An 18,144-nucleotide genomic window follows, 5' to 3' on the forward strand; every position below is an offset into this window, starting at 1 on the left:
CAATATCTTGAATTTCATCAATCTGACGCAAAACCTGCATTCAGATGATCGAATGGTATCATATTCAGCTTTTAATTTATGGAAAAAGATTTTAAATTGGTTGATCAAAATGCAAGCTATTTGAATTTTTTAAATTCCATATTTTAAAAAGTTGTAAAACTCAATATTGAGCTAAAACTCAAAAACTGTTCTACTTTAAAATTTTTTAAGCTCGGTTTCGAAATCAGCGCTAAATTATGCTTCAAAAGTTTTGGTCGTTGACAGACGTTCACGACTTTCGTTTTATTTTGTAAACTAGTGAAACTAACCAACATCTGGAAATTTTCACAAAATTGATCATCACTCAGGAACGGAGAGAAACCACATCTTCAAAAGTTCACAGAATATAGCTTATGTAACTGCCTTCCAAAAATATTTTATAAGAATTTTCCCGGACTTCCTAAATATTTTTTTCCGACTTTTCCAACCGATTTTCTTCAGTAGTGGAAAATTTTGTGGAAAACAATTTTCATTTTGTATTTTCTTTTTGAATTGCTGAGAAAATTTGCTAACGAGTTCACAAAACAAATGTGTCTACGATGCTTCGTTCTTAAGTTATGATTTTTCAAAGAAAACGGCTCATAGAATAATATTGGGCAAAAGTTCGCACGGGGCAAAAATTCACAGTGGGTTGTTCTCTGCGCGCGAGTTTAAAACCCAGGCAAACTTGTATGGGTTCGACACATTATCAGGCCAGATAATCGTTTTTGGAATAAGAATGACTGAAGAAGAAGAATTACATAACCTCTTGATGCCGGAGAATCGTCATTACATAATAGTTCGAGAGGTGTACTCAAAGAAACAAAAATCTTCTAGTGCTTCATGTAGGAAGGAACATTGTTATTTAGAGCATAGAAACTACTGTATGTATAGTATGCATCCTCAAATCGTTCCGACAGACTTACTTTTGGAAGAAGGTCGAATATAAGACAATCATTGTGAAGAAATGACATCCTTTGAAAGTTTTTTGGGAGTATAATTTAGTCTTACTTTTTTGGGGTCTTCCATAGCTTAGTTCATCATCATACTGACATGAATAGATTCAAATTACAGTCCCGCTCAATTGTTTTGCAAGATATTTAATTTTTGTTTGAGTATTTTGTGTAACACTTACAGCTATACTATTACTCCACAATATACTTTGACAACTTCAGTAACGCTGGAAGCTCTTAGTTAATAGTCGTGGAAGTGTTCATAAAATACACTGTATACAAAAGCTGAGAATCAAGCCGTGTTTCAGTTGACACATTTCGTGCCTAGAGCGAAAGGGTGAACATGAATTATCATGAAATGAATGAACTTCACACCAATAAATTAATCCCAAAATGTGCGAACTTTTGCCCCCCGTATTGGGCAAAAGTTCTCATTTTAGTACTGGTATTAAAGTTTTTATTACTAGAATTATAAAAGAAACGTGAAAAAATCTAGCACTACGTTTTGAAAGTAACACGATAGGGACTCGTGTAACAAGAAAAAAAAATATTTTTTTTCTTTCTGTTTAATAGTTAATTGAAAAAGACTTTGAAATGCGAACTTTTCCCCCACATAACTCCCCGAGCAAAGGCGGATATCAAAATGATAACAAGTTCTGTTACCTGGTTATCATCCGTTTGATAATTGAGTTTGTTATCATTTAGGTTGAATTAAAAGCCAACATAACAAAAATGATAACTCAAATTTACTCCACCAATACCAAAATGATAAGAAGTTGAGTTATCATTGAGTTCAAGTTGATAACTAATTGTGTTATACACTATTTTATTCAATATTACATTTAGTTATCAACACGAAATAATACAGCTGATTGATAACAGGTTTTGTTATCATTAAGTTATCATTCAGGGCTATTTTATCGACCAAAAAAGTAAAAATCTACTTTACCGACATAGTTGGCAGCCGAATAAAGTTTCTTATAATTATAACCCATGTTTTCAACTATTGCGCCCAGTGGGTTTCGAACCCTGATCAAGTGATTACCGGTCGCAGCCGATAGCCCCTACAGTATGCGGCAGGAAAAAATGCGAAAGTGTTTTTCAACTTCAAACCTCATTTTCGTCCATTTGACATTAACCAATCTATGTTTCAACGTTCCATGATCTATAATAGGCTAGTTTTCTGAAAAGTTAATTAAAAAATTTCCCATTTTGGTCACTAACCTTTACAGGGCGGCGCATAAAGATGAAGACAACCAGAATTTTCAAACCGCAGAAAATCGCACAGGTCGCTAAATTTCGCATCTGATAAAACGAAATTTTTGATTTTCTCTACAATATCATCAAATATATGTACTTATTTCATCTGGTATGTGAAACTACATGGCTCTGGATCAGTGTGGTCTGGTTGTTCATCGAATTTGAGCTAATTTTGTTACTGTTATAGTCATTTTGTTTAATGACCATTGGGCGCGCAGTTTATTGATATCCGCTTATTAGGCCTACATTATCACATGTTAAACATCAAATGTGTTCATTTTTATTTTTCAGTGCTAGAATATAGACATTGACTGATACACTGTTATGAAAAAATAGTCATATATATCCCATATTTAGCGTTTAATAGTGCCTTGAACTTTTCGCATTTTTTCCTGCCGCACCCTGTATACCAACGGGACTCAGTGAGAGGGAGAGTAGTTGAAGGCTACGCTTTCGTACTGCAGTCGCTTTGAAGATGGGAAGCGGAATCTATTTTTAGATTCGAGGTCCACCAGACCCTCAGTTTTGAGAAAACTTTGAAATGTGCGAAACTGATAACATATTTTGTTATCATTTAGTATTTTTATGTTATCGCGACAGACCAAAATTATTGATAACTAAAATTGTTATCATCTGATTATCATCAATTGGAAAAGATGATAACAAAAATAACAAAATAATACCGATAACATAGTTTATTATTAAAGTGATATCACTTAGTTATCCGCCTTTGCTCGGGTCTATAGCACATCTGGACAATTTCCACAAAATTGGCCATAACTCAGGAATGGAAAAAAGCCCTTTTTGAAAATTTTACAGAATATAGCTTGTTGAATTTCGTTTCGAAAACATTTTTTTTTAGTAATTTTTCCGAGCCTCTAAAAAAGTTTTTCCAACTGTTCCAACCAATTTTTCTCAACAGTGGAAAATTTTGTGGAGAATTTTTATTTTGTATTTTTTTTTTCAATTGTTGAGAAAACTTGCTTACGATTTCAGAAAAAAAAACATTGTGTATACGATGCTTAGAGTAAGGTGGGGCAAAAGTTCGACCTTAGTTGATAATTCAACCTATTTCAAAAAATCGAAGCAGATAAAAACAAATAAATACCGTGTTGTGATTCTACCATCCATGAGCTAAAATTTTGCTGAACAAAGTTACGCCAAATGTCTTTTCAATTTTGAGTTACAACACTTTTTGTATGTGTGTGTTTTATTCGAACTCTTGCCCCACCACTGGGGCAAAAGTTCGAATCTAGTGTTTCTGGAATTTCGCTAACCGTAGCACACTATTTTGACACTTTGGTAATAGGAATACCTGAAACCACTTAACATTTGATGTTAGAACTGGAATACACTTTAAAATTCGATTTGGATTTTACCCAAATCAGGGTTAAATTTATTACACCAAAAATTAGTAGTTTTCCGCCAAATTCAGATAAAACAACTTTTTTTTTCAACTTTAATCGAATTTTCTCACTAATTCCATCACTCTTAGAGATAATATGTACATTTTGCAGAATTTTTGGTTTCTACCTAAAGTTGGCACATGACTCGAACTTTTGCCCCACAATTCGAACTTTTGCCCCACTATGTGTAAAATACGATTCCCAAATCTTTTTTGCAAAAAGTTATACATGCTACAACATCTTCAAAATATACCTAGTTACGCCCTAAAATAAAATATCGAATTCGATTTCATTAAAATTTCATTCCATGCGTTGGAAGGGCCATCGCATGTTACAATTTTTTGATCAAAAACCAACATTTTGTCATAACTTTTCGAAATATTGATCAATTTTCATAATTTTTGGAGTGAAAGACTCTTTTTCAAAAAGGGTTCGAACAACCTTGACACCCGAAAGAAATAATTTGAATTGAGCTCAAAAACTTCAAAAGAAACTCTTGCCCCACTCGAACTTTTGCCCCACTTTACTCTAGTTCTTGAGTTATGATTTTCCAAAGTAGGTGGTGTATGTGGAAAATGATTGTTTTCCACTGGAGGTTTCCGGAAAATTAGGCGACCCTTATATTTTCAATTTGGTTTTTGATTATATATATATATGAATCTTACCTGTGAAATAAAAATCATTAAATTCTGAGAACCTTCATACCAATTTGTACGATAGAAAAAATAAAAAAAATAAAGCCCTAGAAGAATATGTGAAAGAATTCTCGGAAGAAACCTGAGTGGAATACTGGTAGACGTTATTAGCTAAAGTTTTTTTATCACCTTAGTGCTTCTTGTTTGAAGGAGTTCATACTAATAATTACATTACCGGGCTTTTTTTGGTCAGATAGAGTAAGGTGGGGCAAAAGTTCGACCCCCCATGTAGTGATTCTACCATCCATGAGCTAAAATTTTGCTGAACAAAGTTACGTCAAATGTCTTTTCAATTTTGAGTTAAGTACAACACTTTTTGTGTGTGTGTGTCTCTTGCCCCACCACACTGGGACAAAAGTTCGAATCTAGTGTTTGTGGAATTTCCCCAAGTAGCACCTGCAACTAAAATGGAAAAGATCATCGTTGCAAACATGTTGCAACTGAGTTTTCATGAAACAAACAAAATAAAAACCCATTAAAATACTGTTGTTAATGCCAAACTGAGGTGTAACAGTTTTATAACAACTAGCAAAATGAAAACAAACGTCATCATTAGTCGAAACTTGCGAAACCAATTTGTAACTGAAGTATAATCTGATTGTTTCAACGAATCTTAGTTACAACCGTTTACAAACCAAATCAACCAAAACATTGATTGTGATCGTTATAAACATGTTGCACCTGGAACTTATTTAGAACATAACGAACAATTTTGACAGGAGAGATAGAAGCTCCAAAATGTGCGGCAAAATGTTTTTGTGATTACGAAAAATATAAAATTCACTATAAAAAACCAAAAGGTTTCAAAAATAACGAAATCATGTACAAATAAAATGTAACCTTTTCTTCTTAAATTTATCGAAATATTTCAAATTTTATAGAATTAAAGTGGTAAAATAGAAAAAAAAAATCTGAATGGAAGTATAATATTGACACAATAAAAATAATTCTGCCTCATTTTTGCAGTACTGAACGACTGGTACCTACCACTGGGAAGATTTGAATTTATGGGGGTTTGAGAAATCTAACGTAACGTACAAAAATATTAAAAGTTTCCCACGAAAAATTTTACAAAGGGTTTTTTACAAAAAACGTGAAATTTTTCGAACGTAATAAATGGACAGCCTCTTGTTGACGTAAATGGGAAGCACACGTCCAAGTGTCTGCTTTTTTGTTTTTTTTTATGTTCTACACGGAAAATTCAAACAACCTTATTTTGGGTCGATTTTACCCTAAAATGGTATATAAAATTTAGTTACCCAAAATCAAAATTGGGTTGTTTTTCCTTTCTCTCCCACCGATGTTGTCGTAAATAAACAGAGATGCGTCTATCCAACGGGGGTTCTTGAGGCCAATAAGTCCATTTTGGGTAAATGTAGATTTAACCAGATTTGGGTTGAATGAAGGGGGTCTTGGGGTGAATTTACCTACTCTAGAGTATATTTTTAGTTGGAGGTAAAGGCAGTTTACCTTGCGTGAGTTTAATCGATTCACTCAAATGTTTTATTGGGCCGAACTATAGGATTGCGTCAAAATAATTCAATTTTTGGTAGTTTGGCGGTTCCGTGTACCACGTGCAGCATTGTTGTACTTTGTCAATACGGATTCCCATAGACATGATTTAGCAAATAGTATCTTTCTAAATTCTAAAATTAATTTTCAACATTTTATGGGTGCATTAAATAAGCTGCTGAAATGCACTCCGCCAAAGCAACATGGCGAGTTAATTTTTACCACAAATGCCTAAATTTTCACTCGCAAAATGATAGGTAGACTGAGGCGCGTTGAGAATACGGATCTAAAATGCATAACTTACCGATAAATCTGGAACGGCACACAAATTGACGTTCTCGGTCAGCCTTTTTTGCGGTATATTATTGCACACAATTTATTAATCACATGAACGAAACTTTTGATGCATAATAACTGGCAGTGACGAATGTGGTGACTAGCTGACTAGTTGTCGAATCGGTCACCATTTTTTAAGTCGACTATAAGTTGTATCTTGGTTATAATTCGATTGCGTATTAAAACCGGTTATATCACTAATGGATGTTTTATATTGGCTCCACCTCTTGCGCTTTTTTGGTTGCAATTTAATCGTTAATAAGACGATTGGTTCAAATGGCATAACTTTCAATATAGTTGCATACAAATTACAGGAACTTATTAATGTCCAAGTGTGTTGCTTGGGTCGCTTACTGTGGCACACTATTTTGACACTCTGGTAATAGGAATATCTGAAACCAATTAGTATTTGATATTGGAACTGGCATACACTTTAAAGTTCGATCTGGATTTTACTCAAATCAGGGCTAAATCTAAGACACCAAAAATTAGTGGTTTTCCGTCAAATGCAGATAAAACAACTTTTTTTTTTCAACTTTGATCGAATTTTCTCACTAATTCCATCATTTTTACCTGAAGTTGCCACATGACTCGAACTCTTGCCCCACTATGTGTAAAACATGATTTCCAAATCTTTTTTGCAAAAAGTTATACATGCTAAAGCATCTTCAAAATATACCTAGTTACGCCCCACAATAAAAAAATCGAATTCGATTTCATTACAATTCCATTCCGCATATTACATTTTTTTGATCAAAAACCAACATTTTGTCTTAACTTTTCGAAAAATTGATCAATTTTCATTTTGGAGTGAAAGAGTCTTTTTCAAAAAGGCTTCGAATAACCTTGATACACGAAAGAAATAATTTAAATTTAGCTCAAAAACTTCAATAGAAACTCGTGCCCCACTCGAACTTTTGCACCACTTTACTCTAAACATATTTGCAGAAAATACTGAAATTTTATATTTTGGTTGGGCTTAGATAAATCAAATCAATTGTACTAAAGCACCATCTACTGAGATAATTTCTAGCTATAGATCATTTGAAATGAAGATTCACATCCTATGAACAACTCTATCGAAGTCATTCGAAACTGAGCTCATTTGTATTTCCAGCAACTTCTGTGCCACCTAGTGAGCCAGCTCTGAAGCAAATTGTCCATCTTGTACGAAATATGGATCTTATGAATAACTTCTCAGCAGACAGTATGCTGAAATATTGTGTAATTCTCAAGATATGCACTACACAGGAGCACTGTCCACCACATACGCTGGCCTGATATAAGGAGCAACCTTTCTTGCCAAATAAAAAAGAGTTCAATGCCACTTGCATTTCACTTAAATCTCACAGGACACGTCTGTATCGACTCAGCGTAATAAATATTTAAATAAAAACGAAGATTATCCCATTTAAGAGTGTTAAAGTGAACGGGAAAAGGGAAAGATAAGCACAACTCGACGTGTGATAACATCTACTTTCCACTTCCATATCCTATTTGTTGTCTCGTGGACGAGGAACTGTGCAACATCCAACAAACCCTTCTTTGCTGATTTCCCTCCCTCTGAGTTTTTCGTTAATTGAAACTGAAACCTCTTTTCAACGGATTTGCTCTTCTACGGCGCTTCGTCGAACAACAGTCGTGTTTGGTACTCAGTTTCGGTGGTTAGGTAATAAAAGAAAATTAAATACAAATCGCTTTTTCGAAGGGACAGCCTAACCAAATTCTTACGCCCTCTACCAGCTGTTCCATTTTCAACCGCTTTTAAAAACTAAATTGAAAGGGGATTGGCGATCTCTTATCGCTCAGAAAATCCAAACTTAAAACAGACAACTGACCCCATTTTTTTTCATTTTCTTGATCGCACTTTCCAATTGCAGGAAAAGGTCGTCTCTACCCAAGATACTCGCTGAACTCGTCAGACAACGAGGACACTCCCATCCATCGGTCGATCTACGCACAACCGTACAACTCGCAACTTCAACAGCAATCACAACAGCAACCCCAAACGAACCTACCGATAGTGTTGGGAGGAGCAGGACTTCAAAACAGTAGTTGCTACAGTTATCGTAGCTCGGGAAAGGGAAGTGCTAGTGTCGGAAACTATCAGCAACAGCAACAACAACAACAACAACAGCATCAGCAGATTACGACCCCATCTTCGGATAATGGTTCGAGTGCAACACTGACGGACGCGGAGGCGGCACTGGCAAGGGAAAACACGCTGCTTGTTAATAACGGTGAGTAGAAAGCAATCTCTCGGACTCTTAAAACATTCTTGGCATTCGAATACAATCAATGCAACACCTATGAAAATGAAACGTGTAAGAGTGTGTACTTCAATAAACAAAACCGTAAAACCATTGTAAATATTCCATACAAACATCCAGCTTCTAGCAATAAAAACACAATTCTTCATATGCTCAAAATCCCACAGGATAGCACCCACTTTCTGACACCACCAACAACCAACGAACGGTTGGTTCAACACGCTAAATCCAATGCAACAGACACAATGATTGATGATGTAAATAAAACCAGTTCTCGCCTTGGCTCCCAATGCAATGCCATGGTTGGAATTTAAGCTCGTTTTCCATCCGAGAAGGAAGCTTTCCGTTTCCGTTACTCCGAGGATCTTCTGGCTGTATCGAAACCTTCTCGTGCTGAGCAGTATCAGCAACACGTTTCCTTTGGTTGGCTTGAGTTGTGTGTTAAGCATGATTCCCATTGGCTGACATTGAATCGAGGTGGGGATGCAAAAAAAAAGAAGCTCCGTCTGAGTACCCACCAGAGAAAAAAAAAACTGCCAGCTAAGTGCAAATGTAAACTTTGTATTTAGAAGGTGTTATAATGTTATAAACAGGCTACGAGCAGCGAGAGTAAGAGCATTTCGTCTTTAAAAATAAAATGACGTTTTCCGAGAAGGTGCGAGAAACCTTTGGTTAGGCCGTGGTGGGGGGGGGGGGTTAGAGGAAGCAGGGAGCGTGGGTACAAAGTAGAGTTCCTCACTAAGATCCACCACGCACTTCACACCATACCATCGCAGCACCGGTGTGGCATCTTGTCCGAGGATGAAATCGATGGAGAATCTCAGTGGAGCACAGTCGTATCGGTACTGGAAAGATGTGGTCAATTTTATTTAAAAAAAAAAACACTATGAGAGGTCCTTCAGAATCTGCAAACGCTTCCAGCAATTTATTTATTCCACCCCCTGTACTTCTCATGGAATACCCATTGCTTGTTAAGTTCTTTCAGGGATTTTTCAATATCTTTGGGTATTTTTTTTGGCGAGTGGCATCTTAAATTATTCAGAACAATAATTACTGTTTTCTTCTAGTTTGATTACGTACAAAGGACGTAAACATTAGGACCAAATGTTTGTTTCTGATCACATGAGAAGCAGCAATTTTAAGGCCACTTTTGAAGCTCTTCCAATTTTTTTTTTCTGGAGAATATCCATGCAAGCCCGTGCACAAGGGGGGGTTTTGGGGGTTTAACCCTCCCCATTATCGACGTTTCATACACTAGGCGCCCCTCCGCCTTTTGCCGAAATTGGAGAAAACCCCTCCCTTGGCGCCACTTCTGTGCACGGACCTGTATCCATGGATTACTCCACAAGTTACTCGTGAGTTTTCTCAAAGGATTTCCCTTAGAGTTCTCCCGGGACTTCTCATTGCGTTTCTCAAGTAATATCTCCCAAGGATCCTTGAGGTATTTCTACTGGAGTTCTTCTACGGATATCTCCTGGAGTTTTAAGAATGCTATCGATTGAGTTTCTAGATAACTGAACAATACTTGGGCCGAGCGATACCAGGTCACCTGGAGTTTTTTTTTTTAAAGATTTCGCCTGGAGTTTCTCATGAAATTTTTTCTTGAATATTAAAGTTTCGTTAGGGGTTTTTAGGAGTAATTCAAGAGATACCTCCTGAAGTTTCTCATTGTATTTATCCTGGAGTTTCTGCAATACTGGGAGGCTTTCGACTACTGGGAGTTTTTACCAATAAATTTCTCGGCTTTCAGTCCTTGAAACAGTCAAAACTAAAACATGTTTTCTGTGCTTTTTCATTGTTTTTTTAGAAACTTGTTTTCACTGTTCGATTCTTTTTGTTCGCTATAAAGACTGATAGCCAAAGCAGTGCAGAGTTCCTACAAAATTTATTGGAAGAATTCTCTGAACTTCTTCTTGAGATTTCTTCTGCAGTCCTTCCTACAATTAGTTTTGGAGTTTCACTGACAACTCCTATTTAAGCTCTTACTGCAAAGATTCCTTCAGAAGTTTCTTGAACAGCTTCTCTCAAGTTGTATGTTTGTATTCATTAAACTCCTGAAACCTCCAGGACTTTTTTCTGGGAGTTTTTCAATAACTTCTTCTAGAGCTCCTCCGGTTATGCCTCCAAGCGTTAAACCTAGTGTTTCTCTTGAAATTTCTCCATGTTTTCTATGGTTTTTCCATGGTTCTACTGGAGAAGCTGAAAAAAAATCTCTTGAATAATCTGCTGGAATCGTTTCTAGAGTACTAGCAGAGGTTTATCAAGGAGATTCTTTCGAGATTTCTATTAAAATCTCTATAAGGACTCATGAATTTCTTCCATAAAAATCTCCAGGAGTTCTAACAAAAACTTTTTCTAGAATACTCTAGAAAATTAGAGAATTCGTTAAATGATTAATTTGAGGAATTTTGATAGGATTCCCGCAAGATTACCTCCAAGAGTCCCTTCAAGATATCTTCCATTAAATGAAGAAACTGTCTCAGTAATGTTTTCTAAAGTGCCTCAATTTTTCATTGAATATTTCCAGAGATTACTTCCAGTGCTTCTGATTGATATGCAGAAATTGAAAGTGCATTGTGTTTTGGACTTCTGATCATCGCGAAGAGCCGACCCTGTGGGTAAGAGTTTGGAAACCCCTGGTGACAAGACCGGTTGAGACCTAACGCCACCAGCGAGCGTCTCGGGATTATCCCCTTTGAGTAATTACATTTTCTACAGGGTTCATTCAAAGACTTTTATAATTTCTTTCTTGAGTGTTCTCCTGCGTATCTTCCTGTAATTTATCTTGGAGTTTCTTTCATATGTTCCTATTCATCCAGTAGTTTCTCCAAGAACTTTTTCATGGAGTTTTTCAGTATTTCTTCCAATGTTGAACCTTGTACTTTTCTTGAAGTTTCTACATGCGATTCTATTTGAGAAACCGAAGAAAATAGTCTTAAAAACTCACCAGGAACGCACGGAGAGATTTGTCAAGGATTTTCTTTATGTAAAACTTGGTATTTTTCGCCTTTCAGTCACAGAAAAGCGTTGATTATTCAAGAGCATTGCCAACGTTTCGATCCGATCAGAGGGATTTCAGAGGCGTTTCATAGGCCCAATGGCAAGTGCTTTAGAAGTAAGCGATTTTTTTTACACAGACATACACACACACATACATACAAACATCATCTCAACTCGTCAAACAAAGTTGTATAGTATATGTGAGTTGGCCCTCCGAGCTTTCTATCGATAATTTATTTTTTGAGTGATTTTATAGCATTTTATTACACTTTAGTGTACGAGAAAGGCAAAACAAAATATTTCGTCTGTTGTTTTTCATTTTCTTATCTTCTAGACCTGTTGTTTTCCAGTTTTCTAGTCTTCTAGTCTTCTAGTCTTCTAGTCTTCTAATCTTCTAGTCTTCTAGTCTTCTAGTCTTCTAGTCTTCTAGTCTTCTAGTCTTCTAGTCTTCTAGTCTTCTAGTCTTTTAGTCTTCTAGTCTTCTAGTCTTCTAGTCTTCTAGTCTTCTAGTCTTCTAGTCTTCTAGTCTTCTAGTCTTCTAGTCTTCTAGTCTTCTAGTCTTCTTGTCTTCTAGTCTTCTAGTCTTCTAGTCTTCTAGTCTTCTAGTCTTCTAGTCTTCTAGTCTTCTAGTCTTCTAGTCTTCTAGTCTTCCAGTCTTCTAGTCTTCTAGTCTTCTAGTCTTCTAGTCTTCTAGTTCTCTAGTCTTCTAGTCTTCTAGTCTTCTAGTCTTCTAGTCTTCTAGTCTTCTAGTCTTCTAGTCTTCTAGTCTTCTAGTCTTCTAGTCTTCTAGTCTTCTAGTCTTCTAGTCTTCTAGTCTTCTAGTCTTCTAGTCTTCTAGTCTTCTAGTCTTCTAGTCTTCTAGTCTTCTAGTCTTCTAGTCTTCTAGTCTTCTAGTCTTCTAGTCTTCTAGTCTTCTAGTCTTCTAGTCTTCTAGTCTTCTAGTCTTCTAGTCTTCTAGTCTTCTAGTCTTCTAGTCTTCTAGTCTTCTAGTCTTCTAGTCTTCTAGTCTTCTAGTCTTCTAGTCTTCTAGTCTTCTAGTCTTCTAGTCTTCTAGTCTTCTAGTCTTCTAGTCTTCTTGTCTTCTAGTCTTCTAGTATTTTAGTTTTCTAGACTTCTAGTCTTTTAGTCTTCTATTCTTCTAGTCTTCCTGTCTTCTAGTCTTCTAGTCTTCTAGTCTTCTAGTCTTCTAGTCTTCTAGTCTTCTAGTCTTCTAGTCTTCTAGTCTTCTAGTCTTCTAGTCTTCTAGTCTTCTAGTCTTCTAGTCTTCTAGTCTTCTAGTCTTCTAGTCTTCTAGTCTTCTAGTCTTCTAGTCTTCTAGTCTTCTAGTCTTCTAGTCTTCTAGTCTTCTAGACTTCTAGTATTTTAGTTTTCTAGACTTCTAGTCTTTTAGTCTTCTATTCTTCTAGTCTTCCTGTCTTCTAGTCTTCTAGTCTTCTAGTCTTCTAGTCTTCTAGTCTTCTAGTCTTCTAGTCTTCTAGTCTTCTAGTCTTCTAGTCTTCTAGTCTTCTAGTCTTCTAGTATTTTAGTTTTCTAGACTTCTAGTCTTTTAGTCTTCTATTCTTCTAGTCTTCCTGTCTTCTAGTCTTCTAGTCTTCTAGTCTTCTAGTCTTCTAGTCTTCTAGTCTTCTAGTCTTCTAGTCTTCTAGTCTTCTAGTCTTCTAGTCTTCTAGTCTTCTAGTCTTCTAGTCTTCTAGTCTTCTAGTCTTCTAGTCTTCTAGTCTTCTAGTCTTCTAGACTTCTAGCCTTCCTGTCTTCTAGTCTTCCAGTCTTCTAATCTTCTAGACTGCTAGTCTTCCGTCTTCTAGTCTTCTAAGTCTTCTAGACTTCTAGACTTCTAGTCTTCCTGTCTTCTAATCTTCTAGTCTTCTAGTCTTCTAGTCTTCTAGTCTTCTAGTCTTCTAGTCTTCTAGTCTTCTAGTCTTCTAGTCTTCTAGTCTTCTAGTATTTTAGTTTTCTAGACTTCTTGTCTTCTAGTCTTCTAGTATTTTAGTTTTCTAGACTTCTAGTCTTCTAGTCTTCTATTCTTCTAGTCTTCTTGTCTTCTAGTCTTCTAGTCTTCTAGTCTTCTAGTCTTCTAGTCTTCTAGTTTTCTAGTCTTCTAGTCTTCTAGTCTTCTAGTCTTCTAGTCTTCTAGTCTTCTAGTCTTCTAGTCTTCTAGTCTTCTAGTCTTCTAGTCTTCTAGTCTTCTAGTCTTCTTGTCTTCTAGTTTTCTAGTATTTTAGTTTTCTAGACTTCTAGTCTTTTAGTTTTCTATTCTTCTAGTCTTCCTGTTTTCTAGTCTTCTAGTCTTCTAGTCTTCTAGTCTTCTAGTCTTCTAGTCTTCTAGTCTTCTAGTCTTCTAGTCTTCTAGTCTTCTAGTCTTCTAGTCTTCTAGTCTTCTAGTCTTCTAGTCTTCTAGTCTTCTAGTCTTCTAGTCTTCTAGTCTTCTAGTCTTCTAGTATTTTAGTTTTCTAGACTTCTAGTCTTTTAGTCTTCTATTCTTCTAGTCTTCCTGTCTTCTAGTCTTCTAGTCTTCTAGTCTTCTAGTCTTCTAGTCTTCTAGTCTTCTAGTCTTCTAGTCTTCTAGTCTTCTAGTCTTCTAGTCTTCTAGTCTTCTAGTCTTCTAGTCTTCTAGTCTTCTAGTCTTCTAGTCTTCTAGTCTTCTAGTCTTCTAGTCTTCTAGTCTTCTAGTCTTCTAGTCTTCTAGTCTTCTAGTCTTCTAGTCTTCTAGTCTTCTAGTCTTCTAGTATTTTAGTTTTCTAGACTTCTAGTCTTTTAGTCTTCTATTCTTCTAGTCTTCCTGTCTTCTAGTCTTCTAGTCTTCTAGACTTCTAGCCTTCCTGTCTTCTAGTCTTCCAGTCTTCTAATCTTCTAGACTGCTAGTCTTCCGTCTTCTAGTCTTCTAAGTCTTCTAGTCTTCTAGACTTCTAGTCTTCCTGTCTTCTAATCTTCTAGTCTTCTAGTCTTCTAGTCTTCTAGTCTTCTAGTCTTCTAGTCTTCTAGTCTTCTAGTCTTCTAGACTTCTAGTATTTTAGTTTTCTAGACTTCTAGTCTTTTAGTCTTCTATTCTTCTAGTCTTCCTGTCTTCTAGTCTTCTAGTCTTCTAGTCTTCTAGTCTTCTAGTCTTCTAGTCTTCTAGTCTTCTAGTCTTCTAGTCTTCTAGTCTTCTAGTCTTCTAGTATTTTAGTTTTCTAGACTTCTAGTCTTTTAGTCTTCTATTCTTCTAGTCTTCCTGTCTTCTAGTCTTCTAGTCTTCTAGTCTTCTAGTCTTCTAGTCTTCTAGTCTTCTAGTCTTCTAGTCTTCTAGTCTTCTAGTCTTCTAGTCTTCTAGTCTTCTAGTCTTCTAGTCTTCTAGTCTTCTAGTCTTCTAGTCTTCTAGTCTTCTAGTCTTCTAGTCTTCTAGTCTTCTAGACTTCTAGCCTTCCTGTCTTCTAGTCTTCCAGTCTTCTAATCTTCTAGACTGCTAGTCTTCCGTCTTCTAGTCTTCTAAGTCTTCTAGTCTTCTAGACTTCTAGTCTTCCTGTCTTCTAATCTTCTAGTCTTCTAGTCTTCTAGTCTTCTAGTCTTCTAGTCTTCTAGTCTTCTAGTCTTCTAGTCTTCTAGTCTTCTAGTCTTCTAGTCTTCTAGTCTTCTAGTCTTCTAGTCTTCTAGTCTTCTAGTCTTCTAGTCTTCTAGTCTTCTAGTCTTCTAGTCTTCTAGTCTTCTAGTCTTCTAGTCTTCTAGTCTTCTAGTCTTCTAGACTTCTAGTATTTTAGTTTTCTAGACTTCTAGTCTTTTAGTCTTCTATTCTTCTAGTCTTCCTGTCTTCTAGTCTTCTAGTCTTCTAGTCTTCTAGTCTTCTAGTCTTCTAGTCTTCTAGTCTTCTAGTCTTCTAGTCTTCTAGTCTTCTAGTCTTCTAGTCTTCTAGTATTTTAGTTTTCTAGACTTCTAGTCTTTTAGTCTTCTATTCTTCTAGTCTTCCTGTCTTCTAGTCTTCTAGTCTTCTAGTCTTCTAGTCTTCTAGTCTTCTAGTCTTCTAGTCTTCTAGTCTTCTAGTCTTCTAGTCTTCTAGTCTTCTAGTCTTCTAGTCTTCTAGTCTTCTAGTCTTCTAGTCTTCTAGTCTTCTAGTCTTCTAGTCTTCTAGACTTCTAGCCTTCCTGTCTTCTAGTCTTCCAGTCTTCTAATCTTCTAGACTGCTAGTCTTCCGTCTTCTAGTCTTCTAAGTCTTCTAGTCTTCTAGACTTCTAGTCTTCCTGTCTTCTAATCTTCTAGTCTTCTAGTCTTCTAGTCTTCTAGTCTTCTAGTCTTCTAGTCTTCTAGTCTTCTAGTCTTCTAGTCTTCTAGTCTTCTAGTCTTCTAGTCTTCTAGTCTTCTAGTCTTCTAGTCTTCTAGTCTTCTAGTATTTTAGTTTTCTAGACTTCTTGTCTTCTAGTCTTCTAGTATTTTAGTTTTCTAGACTTCTAGTCTTCTAGTCTTCTATTCTTCTAGTCTTCTTGTCTTCTAGTCTTCTAGTCTTCTAGTCTTCTAGTCTTCTAGTCTTCTAGTTTTCTAGTCTTCTAGTCTTCTAGTCTTCTAGTCTTCTAGTCTTCTAGTCTTCTAGTCTTCTAGTCTTCTAGTCTTCTAGTCTTCTAGTCTTCTATTCTTCTAGTCTTCCTGTCTTCTAGTCTTCTAGTCTTCTAGTCTTCTAGTCTTCTAGTCTTCTAGTCTTCTAGTCTTCTAGTCTTCTAGTCTTCTAGTCTTCTAGTCTTCTAGTCTTCTAGTCTTCTAGTCTTCTAGTCTTCTAGTCTTCTAGTATTTTAGTTTTCTAGACTTCTAGTCTTTTAGTCTTCTATTCTTCTAGTCTTCCTGTCTTCTAGTCTTCTAGTCTTCTAGTCTTCTAGTCTTCTAGTCTTCTAGTCTTCTAGTCTTCTAGTCTTCTAGTCTTCTAGTCTTCTAGTCTTCTAGTCTTCTAGTCTTCTAGTCTTCTAGTCTTCTAGTCTTCTAGTCTTCTAGTCTTCTAGTCTTCTAGTCTTCTAGTCTTCTAGTCTTCTAGTCTTCTAGTCTTCTAGTCTTCTAGTCTTCTAGTCTTCTAGTCTTCTAGTATTTTAGTTTTCTAGACTTCTAGTCTTTTAGTCTTCTATTCTTCTAGTCTTCCTGTCTTCTAGTCTTCTAGTCTTCTAGACTTCTAGCCTTCCTGTCTTCTAGTCTTCCAGTCTTCTAATCTTCTAGACTGCTAGTCTTCCGTCTTCTAGTCTTCTAAGTCTTCTAGTCTTCTAGACTTCTAGTCTTCCTGTCTTCTAATCTTCTAGTCTTCTAGTCTTCTAGTCTTCTAGTCTTCTAGTCTTCTAGTCTTCTAGTCTTCTAGTCTTCTAGTCTTCTAGTCTTCTAGTCTTCTAGTCTTCTAGTCTTCTAGTCTTCTAGTCTTCTAGTCTTCTAGTCTTCTAGTCTTCTAGTCTTCTAGTCTTCTAGTCTTCTAGTCTTCTAGACTTCTAGTATTTTAGTTTTCTAGACTTCTAGTCTTTTAGTCTTCTATTCTTCTAGTCTTCCTGTCTTCTAGTCTTCTAGTCTTCTAGTCTTCTAGTCTTCTAGTCTTCTAGTCTTCTAGTCTTCTAGTCTTCTAGTCTTCTAGTCTTCTAGTCTTCTAGTCTTCTAGTATTTTAGTTTTCTAGACTTCTAGTCTTTTAGTCTTCTATTCTTCTAGTCTTCCTGTCTTCTAGTCTTCTAGTCTTCTAGTCTTCTAGTCTTCTAGTCTTCTAGTCTTCTAGTCTTCTAGTCTTCTAGTCTTCTAGTCTTCTAGTCTTCTAGTCTTCTAGTCTTCTAGTCTTCTAGTCTTCTAGTCTTCTAGTCTTCTAGTCTTCTAGTCTTCTAGACTTCTAGCCTTCCTGTCTTCTAGTCTTCCAGTCTTCTAATCTTCTAGACTGCTAGTCTTCCGTCTTCTAGTCTTCTAAGTCTTCTAGTCTTCTAGACTTCTAGTCTTCCTGTCTTCTAATCTTCTAGTCTTCTAGTCTTCTAGTCTTCTAGTCTTCTAGTCTTCTAGTCTTCTAGTCTTCTAGTCTTCTAGTCTTCTAGTCTTCTAGTCTTCTAGTCTTCTAGTATTTTAGTTTTCTAGACTTCTTGTCTTCTAGTCTTCTAGTATTTTAGTTTTCTAGACTTCTAGTCTTCTAGTCTTCTATTCTTCTAGTCTTCTTGTCTTCTAGTCTTCTAGTCTTCTAGTCTTCTAGTCTTCTAGTCTTCTAGTTTTCTAGTCTTCTAGTCTTCTAGTCTTCTAGTCTTCTAGTCTTCTAGTCTTCTAGTCTTCTAGTCTTCTAGTCTTCTAGTCTTCTAGTCTTCTAGTCTTCTATTCTTCTAGTCTTCCTGTCTTCTAGTCTTCTAGTCTTCTAGTCTTCTAGTCTTCTAGTCTTCTAGTCTTCTAGTCTTCTAGTCTTCTAGTCTTCTAGTCTTCTAGTCTTCTAGTCTTCTAGTCTTCTAGTCTTCTAGTCTTCTAGTCTTCTAGTATTTTAGTTTTCTAGACTTCTAGTCTTTTAGTCTTCTATTCTTCTAGTCTTCCTGTCTTCTAGTCTTCTAGTCTTCTAGTCTTCTAGTCTTCTAGTCTTCTAGTCTTCTAGTCTTCTAGTCTTCTAGTCTTCTAGTCTTCTAGTCTTCTAGTCTTCTAGTCTTCTAGTCTTCTAGTCTTCTAGTCTTCTATTCTTCTAGTCTTCTTGTCTTCTAGTCTTCTAGTCTTCCAGTCTTCTAATCTTCTAGACTGCTAGTCTTCCGT

At 36.2% G+C, this 18,144-nt stretch overlaps 1 protein-coding gene across 2 annotated transcripts in view; it reads left to right on the plus strand.

Moving 5' to 3' along the window:
- LOC115268069 (uncharacterized) overlaps positions 1 to 18,144 on the plus strand; it is a 375,447-nt gene that overhangs the window by 294,133 nt on the left and 63,170 nt on the right. For both annotated transcript variants that reach the window (XM_029876002.2, XM_062856588.1), the window contains one exon: positions 8,061 to 8,420. In XM_029876002.2, coding sequence (XP_029731862.2) covers positions 8,061 to 8,420 — 360 coding nt within the window. The remainder of the gene's footprint in view (positions 1 to 8,060; positions 8,421 to 18,144) is intronic.

The sequence above is a fragment of the Aedes albopictus genome, chromosome 3 (assembly GCF_035046485.1).
Source record: "Aedes albopictus strain Foshan chromosome 3, AalbF5, whole genome shotgun sequence".
In the NCBI taxonomy this organism is placed as follows: domain Eukaryota; kingdom Metazoa; phylum Arthropoda; class Insecta; order Diptera; family Culicidae; genus Aedes; species Aedes albopictus.